Source organism: Triplophysa dalaica, chromosome 25 (assembly GCF_015846415.1).
Source record: "Triplophysa dalaica isolate WHDGS20190420 chromosome 25, ASM1584641v1, whole genome shotgun sequence".
NCBI classification, from domain to species: Eukaryota; Metazoa; Chordata; class Actinopteri; order Cypriniformes; family Nemacheilidae; genus Triplophysa; species Triplophysa dalaica.
Window position 1 is genome coordinate 9,505,239 of NC_079566.1, and position 19,361 is coordinate 9,524,599.

At 39.5% G+C, this 19,361-nt stretch overlaps 1 protein-coding gene across 4 annotated transcripts; it reads left to right on the forward strand.

Annotated features, from left to right (window-relative positions):
- Positions 1-228: 228 nt before the first annotated feature.
- Positions 229-19,286, forward strand: igf2bp3 (insulin-like growth factor 2 mRNA binding protein 3). Of its 4 annotated transcripts, none has more exons than XM_056741822.1 (16): positions 229-859; positions 1,795-1,855; positions 8,303-8,351; positions 11,315-11,366; positions 11,461-11,524; positions 12,466-12,744; positions 12,922-13,077; positions 13,167-13,289; positions 13,815-13,950; positions 14,295-14,429; positions 14,709-14,780; positions 15,858-15,980; positions 16,195-16,269; positions 16,351-16,482; positions 16,570-16,683; positions 16,774-19,286. In XM_056741822.1, the coding sequence occupies exons 1-16, from the start codon at positions 685-687 to the stop codon at positions 16,870-16,872; spliced, it is 1,845 nt and encodes a 614-aa protein (XP_056597800.1). In that variant the 5' UTR covers positions 229-684; the 3' UTR covers positions 16,873-19,286. The 4 variants fall into 4 exon arrangements, with proteins under 4 accessions (XP_056597800.1, XP_056597801.1, XP_056597802.1 ...); XM_056741823.1 differs by having other exon boundaries at positions 15,861-15,980; XM_056741824.1 differs by lacking the exon at positions 14,709-14,780.
- The last annotated feature ends 75 nt before the right edge of the window (positions 19,287-19,361 follow it).

Here is a 19,361-nt window from a genome sequence, read left to right on the forward strand (position 1 = left end):
ACAACTTTACCAACAACCAATAAGAGAGCAGAACGGCATTTGTGGAGGAAAAAGTCCACAGAACGGAATATCATTGAACGGTACAACGGGTAGATCTTGCTTTTTTCACGGGATCCAATGCATATGCACGTAGAGAGGTTTTACCCCGTCCCTCTCTCTTATTCTCTCTCTCTCCCTCAATCTCTATCTGTCCCCACCCCAGTCGTCCTTGTGCCATTTTCCCCCAATCCGACACTTAATTGAGCAACCGGGACACCTCACGTGCAGTACTGATTTGTAGTTTGAACACGTGGCTCATTCTAAAAGGAAGAAGAACCTAGATGCTTTTTTATTCCCCGTTCTCTCTATGTTATTGAGAGGCGGTGCTTACATAAACGTGTGTGACAGTTTAGTCGCATTGTCAAAGAAAAATAAAATAACTTTCTTTATTTTCTTTCAAGCACTCGCCCAAAGGAGGTGACGGAATAAATAATCGAGATCGCGTAAAGCGGGAGGAAACGCAAGTGCGCGCAACCACGGCGTGGATCTCGTCCATCAAATATCTCAATTGGAGTGATTGGGAGAACACTCCCAGACCCTCCGCTGAGCGACAGTGCGGCTCTCTCTCCAAACACTGCCCATCCGAGCGACGCGATAAAGGGCTGCCCTTCTACAACACGGTCGCTCTTTTCCATTTACAACAAAATGAATAAGCTCTACATTGGGAACGTGAGCGAGCAGGCGAGCGCGCTGGACTTGGAAAGTATCTTTGAGCAGTGGAAGATACCGTTCAGTGCACCCTTTCTCGTAAAAAGTGGCTACGCGTTTGTGGATTGCCCCGACGAAAAGGTAGCGATGAGGGCCATTGACACTCTTTCAGGTGAGAATACATTTTGTGTAGGCTACGCTTTATAAATGAATTGCGATGCGCAAGCAATGATCACGCGTTTAACAATTAAAAGCCTGTGCAAAAGAGCGATGTGTGCATTTGCTGGGGAAGTAAACGCAATGTGGACAATTCACTTTCAGTTTTTTTAAACCACGGGCTTTCCTTGCTGAGGACGCCAAGTCTCGTTTAACTAACAAAATAACCGATCCATCAAAGTTATAGCGTTGCGTGTCTATGAAGGGGCGAAATGTGGAATAATGTTTAACTCATAGATGTTAATGGGGCGAGTGGTTGCACACACATTTGAATTAAAAAATGCCTTAATGTTTGGGTGGCTTTTAAACGTGTCTCGCGGCTTTTTTAACACTTTCTGGAAGGAGAAGTGGAAGTTAAGTGTTACACGTAATCCATCCCTTTGCGAACTTTGCCATTGTTAAAATGTATCACTTTGTTGTTGCAATTACGAGGTTTGTAACACCAGGTGGTTGGCTTGCATTGGTGGCGTGTAGGCCTTCGACTAGTCGCCTTGTCTCAACAATAGTGGTTGATCTGTATTTTGGATGATTGTAAACCGTGTAGTTTTGCAACATTTGCTTAAAACGCATCATATACGTCTGTTTTAATTTTCGAGATTTGAAGTTAATATCTCGCTGCTCGTAACTGAGGCCTCCACGCAAGCGTGGGGGCAAATTTGTCTTCCATGTTTAACCTCTGGGAACCCCCCCCTTAAATTAACACAGATTTTGGTTTAGATCGTCGTGAATATTTTCTTAAATGTGTACATGCGCGTGTCTGTTATGTTTACGTTGCATAATTTTTTTGTTCTTGTTTTCAGTCCACTTTTGCTCATTGCAAACCATTTTAAAAGTAATTGGACATTTTGCTTGCAGTGCAATTTTATTAAAATACAATTAACATTTTTTCAGGGAAAGTAGAACTCCACGGAAAAGTCTTAGAAGTGGAGCACTCTGTCCCTAAGCGACAAAGGTAAGAATTCTCGCAAATTTCGCTTTTTTTAAACACACTTGCCACATTTTTGTTTTTAATTAAATTAAATATCCACACATTTTGACCCAGTAGCCTAGATTTTTAAATGAGCTTGCTGCTTTTTTCTTTCACTGACTTTTTATTTATTGTTGACGTGATTCCACAATCTGCTCAAATTTGCAAGCGCAAGGCAAGATCACGGCGGTTAAGGGTCTGGTTGTAAATTCGAAGCTTAAATTTGCATGAATCATTTTTGTGTTAAAGAGGTGTGCAAAATAGGCTACGAATGGATCCACCATCCCAGCGTGCGGAATCTCGGTTTTTGTCAAATCCAAGGTCCCTGCTTCAGAGTTCACATGGTGCCGGGCCTTCAAGGCCTCTATTAAACAGGAAACGAAGCAGAGGTGTGCAAAGTCAAACGCTAACGTTGTAAATGTGTCCGCACGTTGCACATGGATGTGAATCTGTGGAGCCATGCTTGCAGTGGCGTCCATTTAAGAAGAAACTACTATTCAGTCATGCCTCTCAGTGCTTCCGCCCCTCTTTCCCTTTCTCGCGCTGCTCATGCACGAGATGGACTCCTCAGAACGCGTGGATTGGAAGGGTCGAGGTCTTGTCACGAAAACTGGGTTGCGGGTTCACAGGAGCACAAAAGACTAGACGTGGTCAAAGCCACAAAGCACAGTTCATTTGACCAAATGTGCTGCTATTTTATGGTAAAATTGTAACCGTTGAGGTGTCGGCTTCAGTTTTAATGAATTTTCAATTTATTTTCGAAGAACAGCCGTTCTTTATAGTGCATTAATTACTTGAGGTCTTTTGTTTATTTTATACTAACCAGGGGCGGAATTTAAGAGTAAACAGTTCAGTTTATAATTAATGCAGTAGATTAAATCTGTTTGACTTTCTCGTTTAATTCCCAAACAATGGACTCCACACTTAATTTTTTTCTATTATCCTACATTAGGCCTTTAATTTATTATATTTCGTAATGGTTAAATGTTGGTGAGTTCTCTTTGTGTAATTCTTAATGAGACAGTGGGTGACATTTTCTTCTTTCACTTAGACATTTAAAATGAATTTGTAAAGAGATTCGTACAGTTTGGTGCGAAGCAAATGTTAAATTGACTGCGTAATAGACCATAAAGTCAAAGTTTCGAATGTTGCCCTGTTACTCAATTTTCTGTGTGTGCTGTACATGTGCTTGTCATGCAGATAGGAAGAGGTCAGAGGTTGTGTATGTGAAGTTGGTTTAAACTGAGCCAATGAGAGCTAAGCACGGTGAAATGCATGCTGGGAGCGATCTTGCATTCTATCATACGAGGCTCCGCTTAGGCCCTGCCCATCTTAACACGCACACACAGATCCATAGAAGTTGGTTAATACGTGTCCCTTTAGCTCCATTGCGTGTGGACTATGTGAATGTTCCAGTGTTAGTGTGCATGCTATGGAATAGTTTCCTTTAGTGTGGTAAAAGTAGCAGGGTGTGTATGAAGTTGTTTACACCAGATTTGTTATTGCATGTGAAAATTGTGTGTTCTTTTCGTTTACCTTCTCTTCAATCTGCCTTAACATAATAAATCCTTCTCTTTTAATGCTTAATTGTAATTTCCATAACATAGCTTCTTAAAAGCTGCCATGCATAAACATGACGGTTGTCTTTAACCAGTGTTGTGTGTGTGTGTACACGAAATGTATGAGAAGTGTGTGTCGAGCCCATTGGCCTTTGTAAGTTTGCTTCCAGAAGCCGATTTTCTTCCATTTCCGCCTTTCCCTCGATCACTAGCATTGGCGTATTCGCTCTGAGCATGCATTGTATGTATGTATGTGTGGATACAGACGTGTGGAAGAGGGGCCCCAACTGGAAAAGCCTGTGTGCGAAAGGGTCTTCGGCTAGAGCAGATACTCTGGTTTAAAAAATATTTTGCTTTAAATTATTTTGCAATGTATGTTGACTAATTCAGGGAAATTATAGTCGTCTTGAATTAAGCTGTGGAAAAATGATTTGACGTGCAAGGTACTGGGGAACAATGTGTATATAGGTGGTTTACGTTGTCTTGCTATAATTTTACCCTGTTCTTGTTTTTTAATGTTCCACGTATGGGGTACACATTTGTGTAACTAGTGTTATTCAAATGCATTGCATTTGCTGAGAAGATTAGCAAAATCTACAAATTGGAACAACCTATTACATTAAATTGTGCTTTCACGAAATGTGGTTCTTGTCTCTTTACGCCTACAAAATATAAAAATGTATGAATATTAATATTGCAGTTTATAGGGATTTATCTAGGGCCATGTGACTTATTTAATGTCTCTGTGTGTGTTCTGGTGCTTCCAGGAATGTTTGAGGGGGGAGCTTGAAATTCTAAACTCTTTGGTATACGTTCATACATTCATAAATGCAGAGAATGTTATGTTGCATGTCTGTAGCACTTTTGTCTTTACGTGAATGAAGATGCCCTGAACTTCTGTTACATCACAACCGATCCCCCCACCCTTCTCCATTTCTCTTCTGTAGGCTAGCTTGTTACCATAGTGACCAGACCCCACCCCCTGGGGCAGAGAGAGTTTCTGTTACCCTGAAATGGGGCACCAGCACCCCACCCCCGTCCTAACCACACATAAATGCACTCCCCCTTGCTCCTATAGCTTAATCTGCTGTAGGAGAACATTCCATATTGCATTTCCATTGGAATGCAGACCCGTGCTGGAAAACACACCATCTCTCCAAATTCCTCAAAAGAAACGGGAAGTTTTTAATTTGTGTAGCAACAAAAGTTAAATGTAAAGATTTGTCTTTAATTAATTGGTAAGTTTAACTTAATTTTTTTTATTGTTAAATTTTCCTTCACACGTGCACCTATAGCTCGGCCCTCATCCCTTGTGGGGGTTTCCCACATTTTTGCGTGTATCTCTATTCACACAGCTCAGTACTAATGTTTCCTTAAGCTTACATTTTTCTATACTATTGGGTGTACATGTTTTAGTATTAAGATCAAATTGATGTAGTGCTGTTTGGCTATTTATATAAAGCCACTAGCTTTTTGCCACAGTAGGTTTTTAGTGAAGAAAGGGCAGCTTCTCGTGTTCTTTAATATCCCTCTCAGGCCATCATTTGAAAAGGGTCAATTACTTGTTTGTTTCTAAATAAACAATTTCAGGATTTTCGCTACGGGAACTGCTTGCTGTTTAAAATGAGCTTAAGCACTGAACTACCTGGGGTGTTTTGCCTGACTAGATATATTCAGGATTCAGATCTGGATTCCTGTGCCTTGAATTTTTGACACTGCAGACAAACGCTTACATGTGGCAAAGCGTGCGGGGGAAAACATGTCCAGTGACTGTGAACATCACCAGAAATCACACTGAGATGTTGAATGCAAGTTCTTTACACAGTCTGAGACAGATGACTCCACGCCGCTCTTTTCATGCGGCCAAGTTTCCCCTTAAAGCACAGGCACAGTTTTCAACATTTAATTTCCAGACCTCACTGTATAGCATGTTGTAAAGCTGAGATAAGGACAGCATTCTCATACGTGCCCATTTATTTATTTAAATGAAATTGCATGTCTACGCAAAACAACAGAATTTTTTTTTTTGCCCAAATGATATTGAGAAAGATGGGGAAAAATTTGGTGGTATAAATGGAACAAACAAGGTTTTTTATGTTCCCAATATAGATGCATACACGTATGTATTTCCTTCTGTACATGCTGCCATTTGGTTAGACGGTTGTACTTCCTTTACGTCAGGAAATAGTTGCAAGAAAATCTTGCTTAAAGGAGTTTGGGTTATTAAGATGGCAGTAGAGGGATGGTTTATTGACATATTTTTTTTTTGCCCTTTACAATTTGTAGTGTTGCACCGATACCCGTATCTGTATTGGGCCCGATATTACGCTCATGTACTTTTAAAAATGTACCGATACCAAAGACCGGTAACTTATGTGAAACAACTGACTGAAATTTGTTGTGAAATTTGTTGCACATAAAACTATATATTTTTTCATAATGTGTTTAAGGTGAAGTTGTTTGTAATTATGAAGCTTTTCTATTTTTATTAGTCTCACTATGTTGTGAAAAGGTACAGGCATCGGTATCTGCGAGTACCAGGAAAAAAAAGATCTGTACTCAAACTCATTCTTTAAAAAAGGGTATCGTGCATACCTAAATTAATATTAAGACATTACATAAGTATTTTGAAAAAAACAATGAAATCAAACATGAATTTACACTTCACGTATTGTTAATTTATAGTAAAAATCCTACTAGTAATGCTTTTTTCTACTAAGTTTAAAATCCACATTGTTTCAACACAGGATACTTTTTGTGTTTTTAGTGAGGTGTGTGTCTGCTGGAGTGTAGTGCACTAAATAATCCAGGTCTATGAAAGATGCTGTAAAGCGCTTGTATGAAAAATTATTGAGGCACACTAATTGCTTGGAAAGTATGCACACTCAAATTCATTCACCGCAATCAATGACAAGTTTCTTCTTCAAAACCAGTCGCCTATGGGTCCCTTATTATTGTATGTGCATCTGTGATGATAAGGTGTGTTTATGTGTTGGCCTATTCAGGTAGAGGCGTGTTTGTGTTTGTGTTCCCATGTCTTCCGTACATTTTGTTCTCGTCAATGTTAGTATGTAAATATACAAGTATGCAGAGTGTGAACTTTGGAGCAGGCCGCTATATGTTTTGCGTAATCACTGCACCAAATGTACACATTTTGAAACGCTGACATGGGGAGTGAGTGTCCTGCACTTGCTGTAATATTTGTGAATATCACAATTTTATAGACTTATTTATAGACGCTTATTTATAGACTTCAAAATTGCAGATTGTAGTTTTTCCACATATTTTAATGTTGCACTTTGGTCTTCGTTTCAAAATCTTTAGTCTGTCTGTATTCTCTTTGGTTTTGTTTTGGCTAGAGAGCAATTTGGAGAGTTTAACCTTTTTAGGTTCAAATGACTAGGTAGGTTGTTACCTGTTGTGAAGTAGACATTTAATGACTTCTTGAGTAGGTAAGATCTTTTATTACCGGTGCTTTGAAGAACAATGCAACATCAGTGCTTTCATATACAAATACACGTTTTATAAAGTAAGGTTAGGTTTGTTTAGTATCAAAATAATGAGTTTTGAAGTAAATGTAAAATTCAGATTTTCTATTAATCTAAGCTATACTCTTTCTTATATAAAAGGCCTCTAAATTGACTCTAAATTTATCGTTTCAATCTACACGTCAGCATTTAAGAAAACAAGGCACCTGGCAAAATGCCAGACATCACGGACGTGTCGTCTTGTCTAGTCAGTTTTATCTGTGTATTAGGGATGCAAAGACATCAATCGCGCATCTACAACTGAAGGTTAATTACAGCACAATTGGGGATGATCATTCACACGCACATGCAGCGAACTAAAGTATTGCGTTCCCACAATTCTGTTTAATTTGAATGTCTGATGTTCTTAAGACAACCACCATGTAACAGATGCAGAACATTAAGTGTCTGAAACTTTAGCTTTTGGACTGGAATTGTCTTATCTATATAAACATGAAAATGTATTTTTTTTTCATATTCCCTCCTGTGCAGTCATTTGCACACGTATGGATTGATAAACACCTCAGTATTTAAATATATGTCCATGTGTAGATTAATAAACCTGATGCATGATTATTTTGTATCAATGATCAATGGCTTGATTTCTAAACTCTATATTGGCACTGAGAGGCTGGAGGTCCCTCGTCAGACACATGGGTGGCATTAGAGGACTGGATTGGGTTATTTACCTTGTCTGGGAATACAACAAATCCCTGTTTTGTGTATGCTCCAGCTGATGAACTCCAGTATGCCATTTGGTAGTTCTAGTCTCATCACTAGTTTGCTTTGGTCTAAACGGTTCATTTGCTAATATTACCCCTAAATTGTTCGCTAATCTGAAAATACACACATTTCATGGGCATGTTGTGTCTGAGGTATATTAATACATAAACACTGGTTGGGTTTCAATATGTGTATATTATACAGATAGGATTAAGTATCTGGAGGATATAAAGGAAAAACTGGTGGTTGCTCAAAAATTACTGCATCTTTTGATTCTATAGCGGTGGCCTTGAACTGTTCAATTCAAGAGCGTTTACAAAATTGAGAAGGCAAATTTGTGTACTTTGTGTACAGTGTTGTGGTCTTTCACATACGCACGTAATTTTGGTGACCATTCACAAGGCATGCAAGAAATAAATTCTAACAAACTGTATGGTTGCGTTTGTCAATGCAAGTTAAATGTATTAGGATAAAGATATTAAAAGAACACATTCTTGTAATAGTGTAAATTAGTTGGCATTTGACTTAAGACTTAAAATATCAGGACGGTTTTAATCTCAATATGACCTGTGGGATTAATAGATGGCCTTGTGTTATCTATAATGACATTTCTGTCTTTGCAGGAGCTGCAAGCTGCAGATCAGAAATATTCCTCCTCACATGCAGTGGGAAGTAAGTGCTTTTTCTTTTTTTAAACACACTTGCAAAAGGTCTGCGATGTTGAAGAGTGTTGTGATTTGTTGGCTCATCACCACACCTCACCAGCATTGGTATTTGAACCACCAACCTCATGAGTGTGTACACTTGAATGAAATACAGAGACGGCAGCATGAAGGTTTTTGTGTGTGACCTGAATTCTTTGCTTCATGAAGCCTCATCATGTGATTTGGAACAAAAAGCACTGATTTGTTAAAAAAAATATATTGTACAATGCCATGGATACTAAAGTGCCATTCCCCCGATCTATGTCTGTAACCTTTTGTCATGTTTGCAGAGTTTTTTTTTGTAGAATTTTGCATTTGGATTTATAAATTACAGACTCTATCTCTAGTCTAGTCTTAATTAGTTCATAATGTTCTAATAAAAATGCCATTTATGCTTTACTACCCCATCACCATTACGTAAGACGTTGTTGAGCTTCCCTTATGAAGTATGTGCAGAAGTGCTCTCAGGTGTGGCACACTAGTCTCTCCCGCTCCACGTGCTAGTTAAAGATCCTACCGACCCTTTGATGAGTCACCGGAAATGTTTGCTTGGCTTGTTCCTCTCGATCGCTTCATGCTCATTTGTTGCATGAATAAGACCCTGACAGAAGTCCGCCAAAGTGCTTCATATTCATTGTACTCTGGTGTTGTTTTACCTCCGGTGCTTTATTCATTCGAAAATACAAAATCTGTCAAGCCTACATGTCATTCGAAACCCTTATGACTTTCCTCTGCGGGACACCAAGGGATTCCAATCCACAGGGTCCCTTCGGTGCTTACTGTTCCTCATGATCGCTATTGTCAGTTATGGTGCTGTATAGCCGACTGCTCACGCGAGCAATTGATCTGCTTTATATCGGAGATAAACTCTATGTAATATCGAGTTTAAAACTCTCTTTTATGATATTGAATTCCTCGAAGACCCTTGTGTTTGTAGGAATTTTAATATGACCAAACCATCTGTCAAATGTTTTATGAAGTGTGGAAATCTCTAGTTAAAGAGACCGAAAGGGTTACTTGAGCCATGAAGGAAAGCGTAATTTATAAATCGTAATTATTCTTATGCATAATTATTCAGCAATTAATGAAATCGTTGCTCTCCTTTTGAAACATTGTACGCCCAAAATTAATGTTTTTAAGGAAATGGGGAAAAACGCTACTTTTTATTTGTTTAAATACTGTGTCGTCAAAGTGGATAAGTAATACGTTTTTTTGGTTGGATATTTGCAAATGTTTCGGTTGTAATTTACTTTTTATTTTATTTAATTTTTTAGGATAAAATATGAATTTTATCTTTTTTTTTAGTCCATATTGAATGTTGCCATCTATAGCATTTTTTTTGGTAATTGCTGTAAATGATCCTAATATAAGAAACCAAAAGTTGCAATGATGTCATCAACTGTTTCATTTAATGTTGGTCAATTGGATATTTTCACATTTAAATTCAAGTCTTAATATTTTTAAACTATGGCACACCCAAAATAAACTACAAAATAAACATTAAGTTGTTAGGCTAAATGAATTCAGACATTTGTGGAGTAAAATAACGAATACTACGTCACTTGATAAGTTCTGTAAATTTAGCCTTTGATAGTTAATAATAATGCAATTTAGTATTTGTATACACTGACAGAAACGTCAATTCACTGAACGCCTTTCTTCTATGTTTTCCTCTGCAGAATTCTTAAGATTTTATTATCTGTCTGATGAATCATTTGTGCACAGCTTTTTGTGGGGGTGACTGAATTTTTAATAGCAATTGGATAGGATGCAAATATCAAAGTTTGTAAAGTTTTTTTTGGGGGCGAAAGTTGAAGCATTTCAATGTTTAAAACGACACACAATTGTAATTGTATTTAAAGATAAATGTCCAACAATAATGTGCAATCTCTAATGCATTAGAAATAAAGCACAATTTCTTTTTTCCTCAATATAATTCCACCGCCTCTGATGTCATGCTGCGAAAATGTCAAGTTCCTACTCGAGCAAGATTTATTTAACCCCACCCCCTTTCTTTACTGCATGTGTGTAACATTGCATTTATTTTTAGCTCAAATGTATTTATATTTGTATTGCTCTTTTATTAGTGAGGGCACATGTTGAGGCTTTCACATTTGCTTGAGATCTCGAAGTGTGTGTTATCTGTGATGCCCGTAGCTTTGGGATTTTCTGTGTGACTAGGCTCGGCTAAAGCTCAAATTTAACCGGCTGCCCCTTCTGGCTGCAGGCCTATTCCGTGTGGACGCACAGAATGTGTAGATCATCTCCACTCCCCCTTCTCCTCACTGCATGGTGTCCAAAAGCCAACCACACCCCCTTCCTCTTTCACCCGATTGAATAAACCCTGGTCTCATTGGCCTGTTGACAAAGACTGACGGGTTGTGTAGCCAATGGCAGCAGATGCCCAATGGCTGCTGGGAATTCCATAGTAATGCATGCGCCAACCAATAGGAAGACGTGGGGGAGAAAGGGAAGTGATGGTGGGTGGGGGGTGGTGAGCCTAAGTATGTGTGACGTATAGAGAGCTGGTGGATTTGAACATTGGTAAAAGGAAACCAAGAGGTGCTCAATTGCCGCATGGTTCCTTCAGTGAACGCGTGGTGGAAACTTGAAAAATTGAATGAATAAAAAATCAAGACACCATTTTACACTTCATGTATTGTTTTTGGCTTTGTGTAATTTGAATAAAGTAAATGAACCAATACTAAGTTATGTTGGTATTGTCTAACTTAAGTTTGTAAATCCAGACCAGCAGGATGAAAACCGTTTTAAACCAATTTTACACTTCTGTTTGCCAGCCTTGGCCTAATGTATTCAGTTTTATACCATTTTCATACTTTGAGATCTCAACACCTATACCACAATTTTTATACTTTCATCATTGCTCTTCTGCACAGTCCAAACGTTTCCTTTGCTTGTTGTCACCAACAGGTTCTGGATGGGTTGTTAGCGCAATACGGCACAGTGGAAAGCTGTGAACAAGGTGGGTTGTGTACTTCACTTCAGTCTTTATTTAAAAAAAGGTAATTCTCCACCCCCCCTTGCTTTTGCTCATTGTTGTATTATCCTATCTTCAGTCAACACCGACACAGAGACTGCTGTTGTCAACGTGCGATATGCCGCCAAGGACCAAGCCAGAGAGTGAGTACCATCTGCCTCCGATTCGGCCCACTCGGCCACCCCCCAGCGTCTCTCTGTCCCATGTCTCTCAGCGAAATGAGGACTGTTAGTTCTGCATGCAATGCTATTGGGGTTTATTCACCAATTATAATAACTCATTCAGTGCCACCTACTGTTTGATTAGATGAACTGCAGAGCAGTCACGGGAGTTGAGGAAGCCCCTGGTATGTGAATGGAAGACTGGGATAAAAGAATTTTCAGCGATTGTTTGCGCACAATAGGGAGTTCCTGTTTGCATCCGCTAGTGGATGTCAATGAAAGATTTGGTGGGCTCAAAGGGGTCCGGCATTCTGTCACATTTAAGCCTTGTGCTATTAAACCCCTATCAGTTTCGGTTAATTTTAACATGAGCATTGGGAAGAATCTGTGTTCGTGCCTCTTGCTTCGAATGGTATCCAAGAAATTGGCTGTATTTAAAATGCTATTTTTATTTAAACAATAGATTTGGCATTTTGATTTTGAATATATTTTATGATCCCCTGCATTCAGATAATGTTACGACACTTTAAAAATTCCATCTGCATGCAATGAGTTGCTATTTGTGTTTTTACTCTTATGGGGATAGTTAACCCCCAAACTAAAATGCTACCATGCACCCTCTTGCAAAACACAAAAGATATTTTGAAGAAAGTTCAACATTTCCCTTGACTTCTATTGTATGGACACAAAACCGCAAGTCAATGGGTGCTGCGTAATAAACATTCTTCAATTTACCTTCCTTTGTGTTCTGCAGAAGAACAAGTCATACAGGTTAGAACTGTCCCTTTAAATTGAACTCCTTTCCATTTATTATGGCATTTGTCCTTTTATTCCTCAAAGTTTAACTTCAAAAACGTTTCTTTTATGAAACGAAATTGTTTGATAGCCAATCTAAGTTAATATTTTCCCTCCTTCTTTTTCAGAGCCTTGGACAAATTAAACGGCTTCCTAATGGAGAACTACGCACTAAAGGTTTCCTATATCCCAGATGAGAACGCTGCAGCCGACCCTCCCGCTGTGGGCAACAGAAGAGGCTTCAACCCACGCGGGCCGCCTCGCCAAGGTTCCCCCAATCTGGGCGCGAGACCCAAACTGCAGTCAGACGTGCCTCTGCGCATGCTGGTGCCCACGCAGTTTGTGGGAGCTATTATTGGCAAAGAAGGCGCCACCATCCGCAATATAACAAAGCAAACTCACTCAAAGTAAGAATGCACTGTACTGTACTTCCTCTGGTATCTTTATCAAAAGTGATATCGTTTACAGAACCCTATGGATAAAGTGATGGTTGTCTTGAGTGAAGGGAAGCTCCCTCTGTCTTGTGGGTGTTGGAAAGAACTGGGTTGATCTTACTGGTTGTGTATCCACGTATGTGCCCGCAGGATTGATATCCACCGTAAGGAGAACGCCGGAGCGGCAGAAAAGCCCATCACTGTTCACTCCACACCAGAGGGCTGTAGCTCGGCCTGTCGGAGCATCATGGAGATCATGCAGAAAGAGGCCATCGACACTAAGATGTGCGAGGACACTGAAGCGGTGTACGTCAATCCACTCGTTCTTCTCTGTCAGTCATACTGAGCTTTTACGCAGACACTTTCGCTCACAAGTTGTTCTCCTTTACTCACAGCACTGAAGAAATTCCCTTGAAGATCTTGGCTCATAATAACTTTGTGGGTCGTCTGATTGGGAAAGAAGGACGCAACTTGAAGAAAATCGAGCAGGATACTGACACAAAGATCACAATCTCACCGTAAGTGTTTTTTTAATATGTAATACTTATTTATGATATGCCAGCTTTTCCTTTATTGCTGTAAAAATGCTGCTTGAGTTGTTTGTTGTGCTGGTAACTTGATGCACCATGAGTCTCATTTTTAATAAATATTTTAAGACGTCATCTTGATTCAAAATCGTGCAAGAAGTCTACCAAACAACATGTGCAAGTGGCACTGCATGACCTTCTAGATGGATAGGTGACTTGCACAACAGTTTACATTTTCTTGTTGGGCCTGAAAAAACGGATTATATAGCTAAAGAAACCTCTTTGTGTGTTGTAGATTTGTAGAAAAGATAGTTTGGCATTCAAGTACATTCAACATTCCTCAAGTTGAAATCGTAACGTACATTTCTTCCGTCGTTCAATTGCTAGGGATTTCTAAGCCTTGATATATTTGACCCACAGGCTGAACATTTGTCTGCCGTTAAATTAAATGTAACATTGGATAACATCCATTTCTCCTATTTTATTCCCCCTCTTTACCTGTCACTCCATTCTCAGCCTGCAGGATCTGACCCTGTATAACCCAGAGCGAACCATTACTGTTAAGGGCACATTAGAGGCTTGCGCAAAAGCAGAGGAGGAAATCATGAAGAAAATCCGCGAGTCGTACGAGAACGACGTTGCTGCCATGCATGTGAGTGTATTAGTCATGAAGCAGATTTTATTCTGAGGCTCCACAGCGTTTTTGGATACCGAAAAATATTTGAACTGTTCCTTCGAATGGAGAAAAACGACCCAGGCAGCCCTGTAATGATGAAAAACGCATTTTAAAACTCTTTTTCTTTTACACATATGATAACATGAGACTATGGTGACATAATTGCTTGCATGTAAAATTCTTTAAATGATGTAATTTTAACATGTTACATTTTTTTCTTTGAAAGTTGATTCTATGCAATGCGTGATGCTCATTCAAAACCCCATTCCAATGTCACATGAACCATTTAAGAGAAACTCTGTCGTCCTTTGTTCCTCTAGCTTCAGTCTAACTTGATTCCTGGGCTAAATCTGAATGCGTTGGGTATTTTCCCTGGAGCTGCGAGCGGTGGGATGTCGTCACCTGTGTTTCCCGGACCTCCAGCTGCAGCTCAAGCTGGCTATCAATCATTTGGGGTAAAAAAACAAACTTTTTATTAATGTATGTTTGTCCGTTTAAAATTAAGGGTCATAATAATCTGCATTTATGGGTGTGACAAACTATTGGCTGAAATTTTCAGCTTTACATAGAAGATTGATCAACACAGGAACAAGAATACAAGCCTAAACTTCAGTTCAAGAGGACTTAACGCATATATCACAACAGTCAAAAGATGTGAACAGGGAATATGTAGGTGTGTGTGAGCCAGAGAGCGAGAGCGAGTGTGTGTGTTAATGTGTATGTTTCTCCCGTAGTGCAGCGTGTTTGGGGGCGAGGTGCCATTTTGGGCCTCTACACTGTCCTCCAGCAGCAGCTCAGCCGTGTCTGTAAGTTTCTTTACCCACCATGCACTGCATGGCTTGGCTGCTCGCTACTGGATCTACCGAAGAGACAAATGTTAGCGTCCTGAGTTGTCGCAAGCCGGGTGGCTTGACTCTGCCCCGCATCCACTAACAGAGTTGCTGAAACGCTGCGTTTAAAACGCAATATGTGGACCTGAAGTCTTGTGTGGGGTGGGAGATAGATGTTCGGTCCAGTGAGTAGGGAAGGGCATGAATAACATGGACTAACATTGTGCATAAGAATTAAAGGGACTGTTCAACCGAAAATGAACATTCTGTCTTACACTTTAGTGGTTTCAAATCTGTGTATATTTCTTTGTTCTGATGAACACCGAGAAAGATATTCAGAAGCATGCTTGTAACCAAACAGTACCTTTGTCATCCTTAGTAGGAAAAATGACAATGGTAGTCAAAAGTGCCCCAGAAGTGTTTGATTTCTTACATTCTTCAAAATATCTTCTTCATGTTCCACAGAACAAAGTAATTTATAAAGCATTTTTCCTACTATGGTGGTCAAAGGTGACAAAGAACTGTTTGGGATCATTCTTCCAAATATCTTTCTCTGTGTTCATCATTCAATTATACAGATTTGGAACAACTTGACGGTGAGTAAATGATGATCATTTTTGGGTGAACTGTTCCTTCAAATGTATAGGGGGTGTTTGCTTATTTTCACCTCTGCCCAATATGCTAAGACACATCTTGAATAAGACTTGATTTTGATGTTAATGAATTGTGGACACGACCGTCTAACTGCACATTTATATCATGCAATTCATTTTCTCAGTTCTTTAGCTGGTTTTTTACTTGAAATTATCAAAATCTCTGACTTTTTAAACAGGCAGTGTTTCTAATCGGCAAAACTGATTTGTAGTCATGTTTATATTTTGCTTCATAGTTTGTCAATTTCATGGAGAAGTTTGGGAGTTTTGAGCTTTTGATCTTAATTTAAAATGTCACCGAATATATATTTTTTTCTCATGATATAACAAGTCAAATCTTATTTTAGTCTTCAAAAGACTTCTCTTGAAGAAGGTTTATGTTCTATTGAATGTGTGTCAGCAGGGACAGGTGGAGTCGGAAACGGTGCATCTCTTTATTCCTGCTCTGGCAGTCGGTGCTATTATCGGCAAGCAAGGCCAGCACATCAAACAGCTCAGCCGCTTTGCTGGTGCATCAATCAAAGTAAGTGTTGGGCAAAAAGAGGCTCAAGTGGGTTATTTTTTTGACCGCTCACCATAAAAAGTTGAGTGAAAAATGTAGGGACATTTTATCTAAATGTGATATTGCATTACAATACAATTAAATAATGAAAAACACTTGGAATGTGACACATTGACCCAATTTTATTAATCAAGGTCGAATAAAGTCTAAAAATCTGTTTTTCTTCTCTTGAAAGATTGCCCCAGCTGACGAAGTTGACGCCAAGCAAAGAATGGTCATTATTACTGGGCCACCAGAGGCACAGTTTAAGGTAAAACCATGTCATAAGAATATAAAGGTAGACGTTAAAATATGCAACTCAAAATAATCCCAGAGTAAATGTCTTCCTCAGGCTCAGGGACGAATCTTTGGGAAGTTAAAAGAAGAGAATTTCTTTGGACCGAAAGAGGAGGTGAAGCTGGAGGCTCACATAAAAGTGCCATCGTTCGCTGCTGGCCGAGTCATTGGCAAAGGTGGCAAAACGGTAAACATGCGTCGTGCTTTTCTAACATCCCGTTTCACTTCTTGGGTCATCTCCTGCATGTCATGTTCATGCGTGGGTTTTTCTTAGGTTAATGAACTACAAAACTTGACCAGTGCGGAGGTGGTTGTCCCACGGGATCAGACGCCTGATGAAAACGACCAAGTAGTGGTGAAAATCACAGGCCACTTCTATGCAAGCCAGGTGAGTAATTCACATTCTTTAGCGGAGATCTGGGCTTTAAAATAAAACCACGTGACTGAGTGATGTTGATTTGTTTTTTGTGTTTCTCAGCTGGCCCAGCGAAAGATCCAGGAGATTATCTCTCAGGTGAGGCGGCAGCAGCAGCCCAAGGCCTCGGCCACAGGTCCGCAAGTCGCCCGGAGGAAATAGAGCCACTGTGTTTTTTCGGAGACTAACTGGATATGGGACACGCCCATCTCAAGGGTCAGGGAATGTCCTTATAACCCTGCCAACTTTAACACCCATTCCTCCTCGAGATGTAGTGAGATTGTTACACCCGCACACTGTTTCCCCCCGAATCAAAACATGAGAAATTTATAGCAAAATTTGTCCCCCAGCCAATGGCTGCGCAGTCTTTAATTGACAGCTTTTTGTTAGTTCATTTGAAAAAATGTTGGCGTTCAACATTTTGTTGGGAAGGAATGGGTGGAATGTGGTGGAGTTTGAGGTCTTTGGCTTGAGATGGGTAAGGATTAATGTTTGAAGTATGTGATCCTGGTATCCAGAGTGGCTTTTTATAAATTCTGATGCATTTTATAGATTAATAGATTATATATATACATATATGAAATTATGAAAGAAGGTGGAACAACACTGCCACTTATAACTGAGGGAAGTGTTGATTGGTGTTGGCCAGGAAATAGTTAATATGCATTTTACTGATCTACCTCAGGCTAGAGTACCTCAGAAAAAAAGAAAATGATATATGAAAAAAACGTTCTGTTCTTTTTTATTTTGCTTTGTGGTATTTTGTATACTTTATAAAGCTAATAGTTCTTGAACATTTTTATTTTTTTAAGAAAATGTAAAATTTTGTCTGTAGTTAACAAGTGGACCTTGAACTCCGCTTTCCGCGCACGCAAAAAATATAGTTTTACCGCATATGTTAGAGCGCGATAGCTAAGAGCGGAGTTCGGGCTGCTTTGCTATCTACGGATAGGAGAACGAAAAGAAAAGCGCCTCAGTGTCGCTGAAGAGCCACCACCCTCTGAACACCTTCAAAGTAATGAGAATTTCAATGCCGATCGTACACCGCATCAATGCCGTGTAGACAGACAGACACGCTAATAACTGTTGGCGGCAGCATACCTTTCTCTAGCATTTCATTACAATTCACTTAGGGTTGGATGCAAGCAATAGAGGTCGGGGATGATCAATGCTCTTTGACCCATAATCCTTAGCGCGACTAGTTGTCTATCATAGTAAAAAAATAACGGCAATCCCGATTGAGGTTAGTTTTTCTTTTCCCGTGCTCATCTTATTTTTTCTTTTCCAAATTACGCGCTCCGTTTGTTCTTGGGCCGTGCTCCCACGCCGGCTTGCATAAAACTGGGCTTAACATGCAGAAGATTTTTCAGTGTTTAACGTTGGTCATTGCATGTCAGGGGTCGGGGGATTTACACTGTTTCGATGCTTTTGCGTTAATAGCTTTAGGTTACAATAGTCAAGGGCGCGTCTCTAGGCCAACAAGCAGTAACATAGATGGATGCGCGAACGGTTTCATTTATACTTTTTCGGTTATCATTCAAAGTGTAAAAATACAAAAAAATGATATTATATAATGAACATTAGCAAGAAAAAAAAACTAGTTTAAGTAACTGAAAAAACAATATTCCTATGTTTTCATGCCGAATGTAAATATGATTTGATTGTGGTAAAATTGTGTGCATCCAAGCTTCCACACTAGTAAGACCGCTGTCTACCTCAGCTGAGGTAAAAGGTGGGTGGCAGCAATCCTGCAACATCCCCTTTAAACCTCCAGCGCGCGCAGCAATACCTCAAGTCCCTCGCGAACGCTTCCACACTGGGTATGCGCGTTGCGCCTGGCGCTGACCGGAGGGGCACAAGTGATCATTTTGTTTTTCTTTCCACACTTCTCTTACACCGTTTTTGATCTACCTCTTATTAGAAAAAGTATTTAAATTAGAGGCATTCTACCATGTGTTAGAATCTATAGGGTCATGTTTCACCCGCCCCTTTCCTCACAGAAAAGTAACTTTAAAAAAAATCATGTTTGCGTTAGACTTTGAAGATGAGTGAAAAAATTATTTCATTTTTTGCCTGCAATTTATTCTCTGCTAAATCATTTGATAAACCTCACCTTATTGCTTTATCTTTCTGCTTCTTGGATTGGTGGTATGAGTTTGTTGTATTGGACTTTATTTCTTGCATTGGTATTGTCTTAAGGGTCAACGTATTTAATTTCCGATCTGATTAATGGCTAGAAAGAGTTTGTTGTCAAGGGCCTGCCTCATTTCTTGCTTATGAAAAAATGAACAATGAAGTCTTTGTTTTTACACTTCATGTCTTATGGATGCTACAGTTTGTTTCTGGTTTTTTTCTTTTTTTTTTTTTGACTGATTCCATTTTATGGCTGTGTAGTGTGGTGAGTCATGTTTCAGTGGGAATGTGATGTGGAATTCCGGGAAATGGAGTTGTTCCCGAAAAGTGGTTTGATTTCAGCATGATAAGAAACATCCCCTCCGACCGTGCTTGTGCGCCCTCACACACCTCCACTTGTCAAATGCCTCCGATACAAAGAAGATAATTAAAAGTCAAGTTGGCTCCAAGCAACCATTGTTTGTGGTTCCTTCTCCATGTCCATGTTTTTATTTTGCCTCTCTTTACCCAACAATAGT

Coding starts and splice junctions, on each gene's coding strand:
- igf2bp3 (XM_056741822.1), top strand. CDS start 685: ATGAATAAGCTCTACATTGGGAACGTGAGCGAGCAGGCGAGCGCGCTG. Junction 13,078..13,166: donor TGCGAGGACACTGAAGCGGT/GTACGTCAATCC, acceptor CTTTACTCACAG/CACTGAAGAAATTCCCTTGA. Junction 14,781..15,857: donor GCAGCAGCTCAGCCGTGTCT/GTAAGTTTCTTT, acceptor AATGTGTGTCAG/CAGGGACAGGTGGAGTCGGA.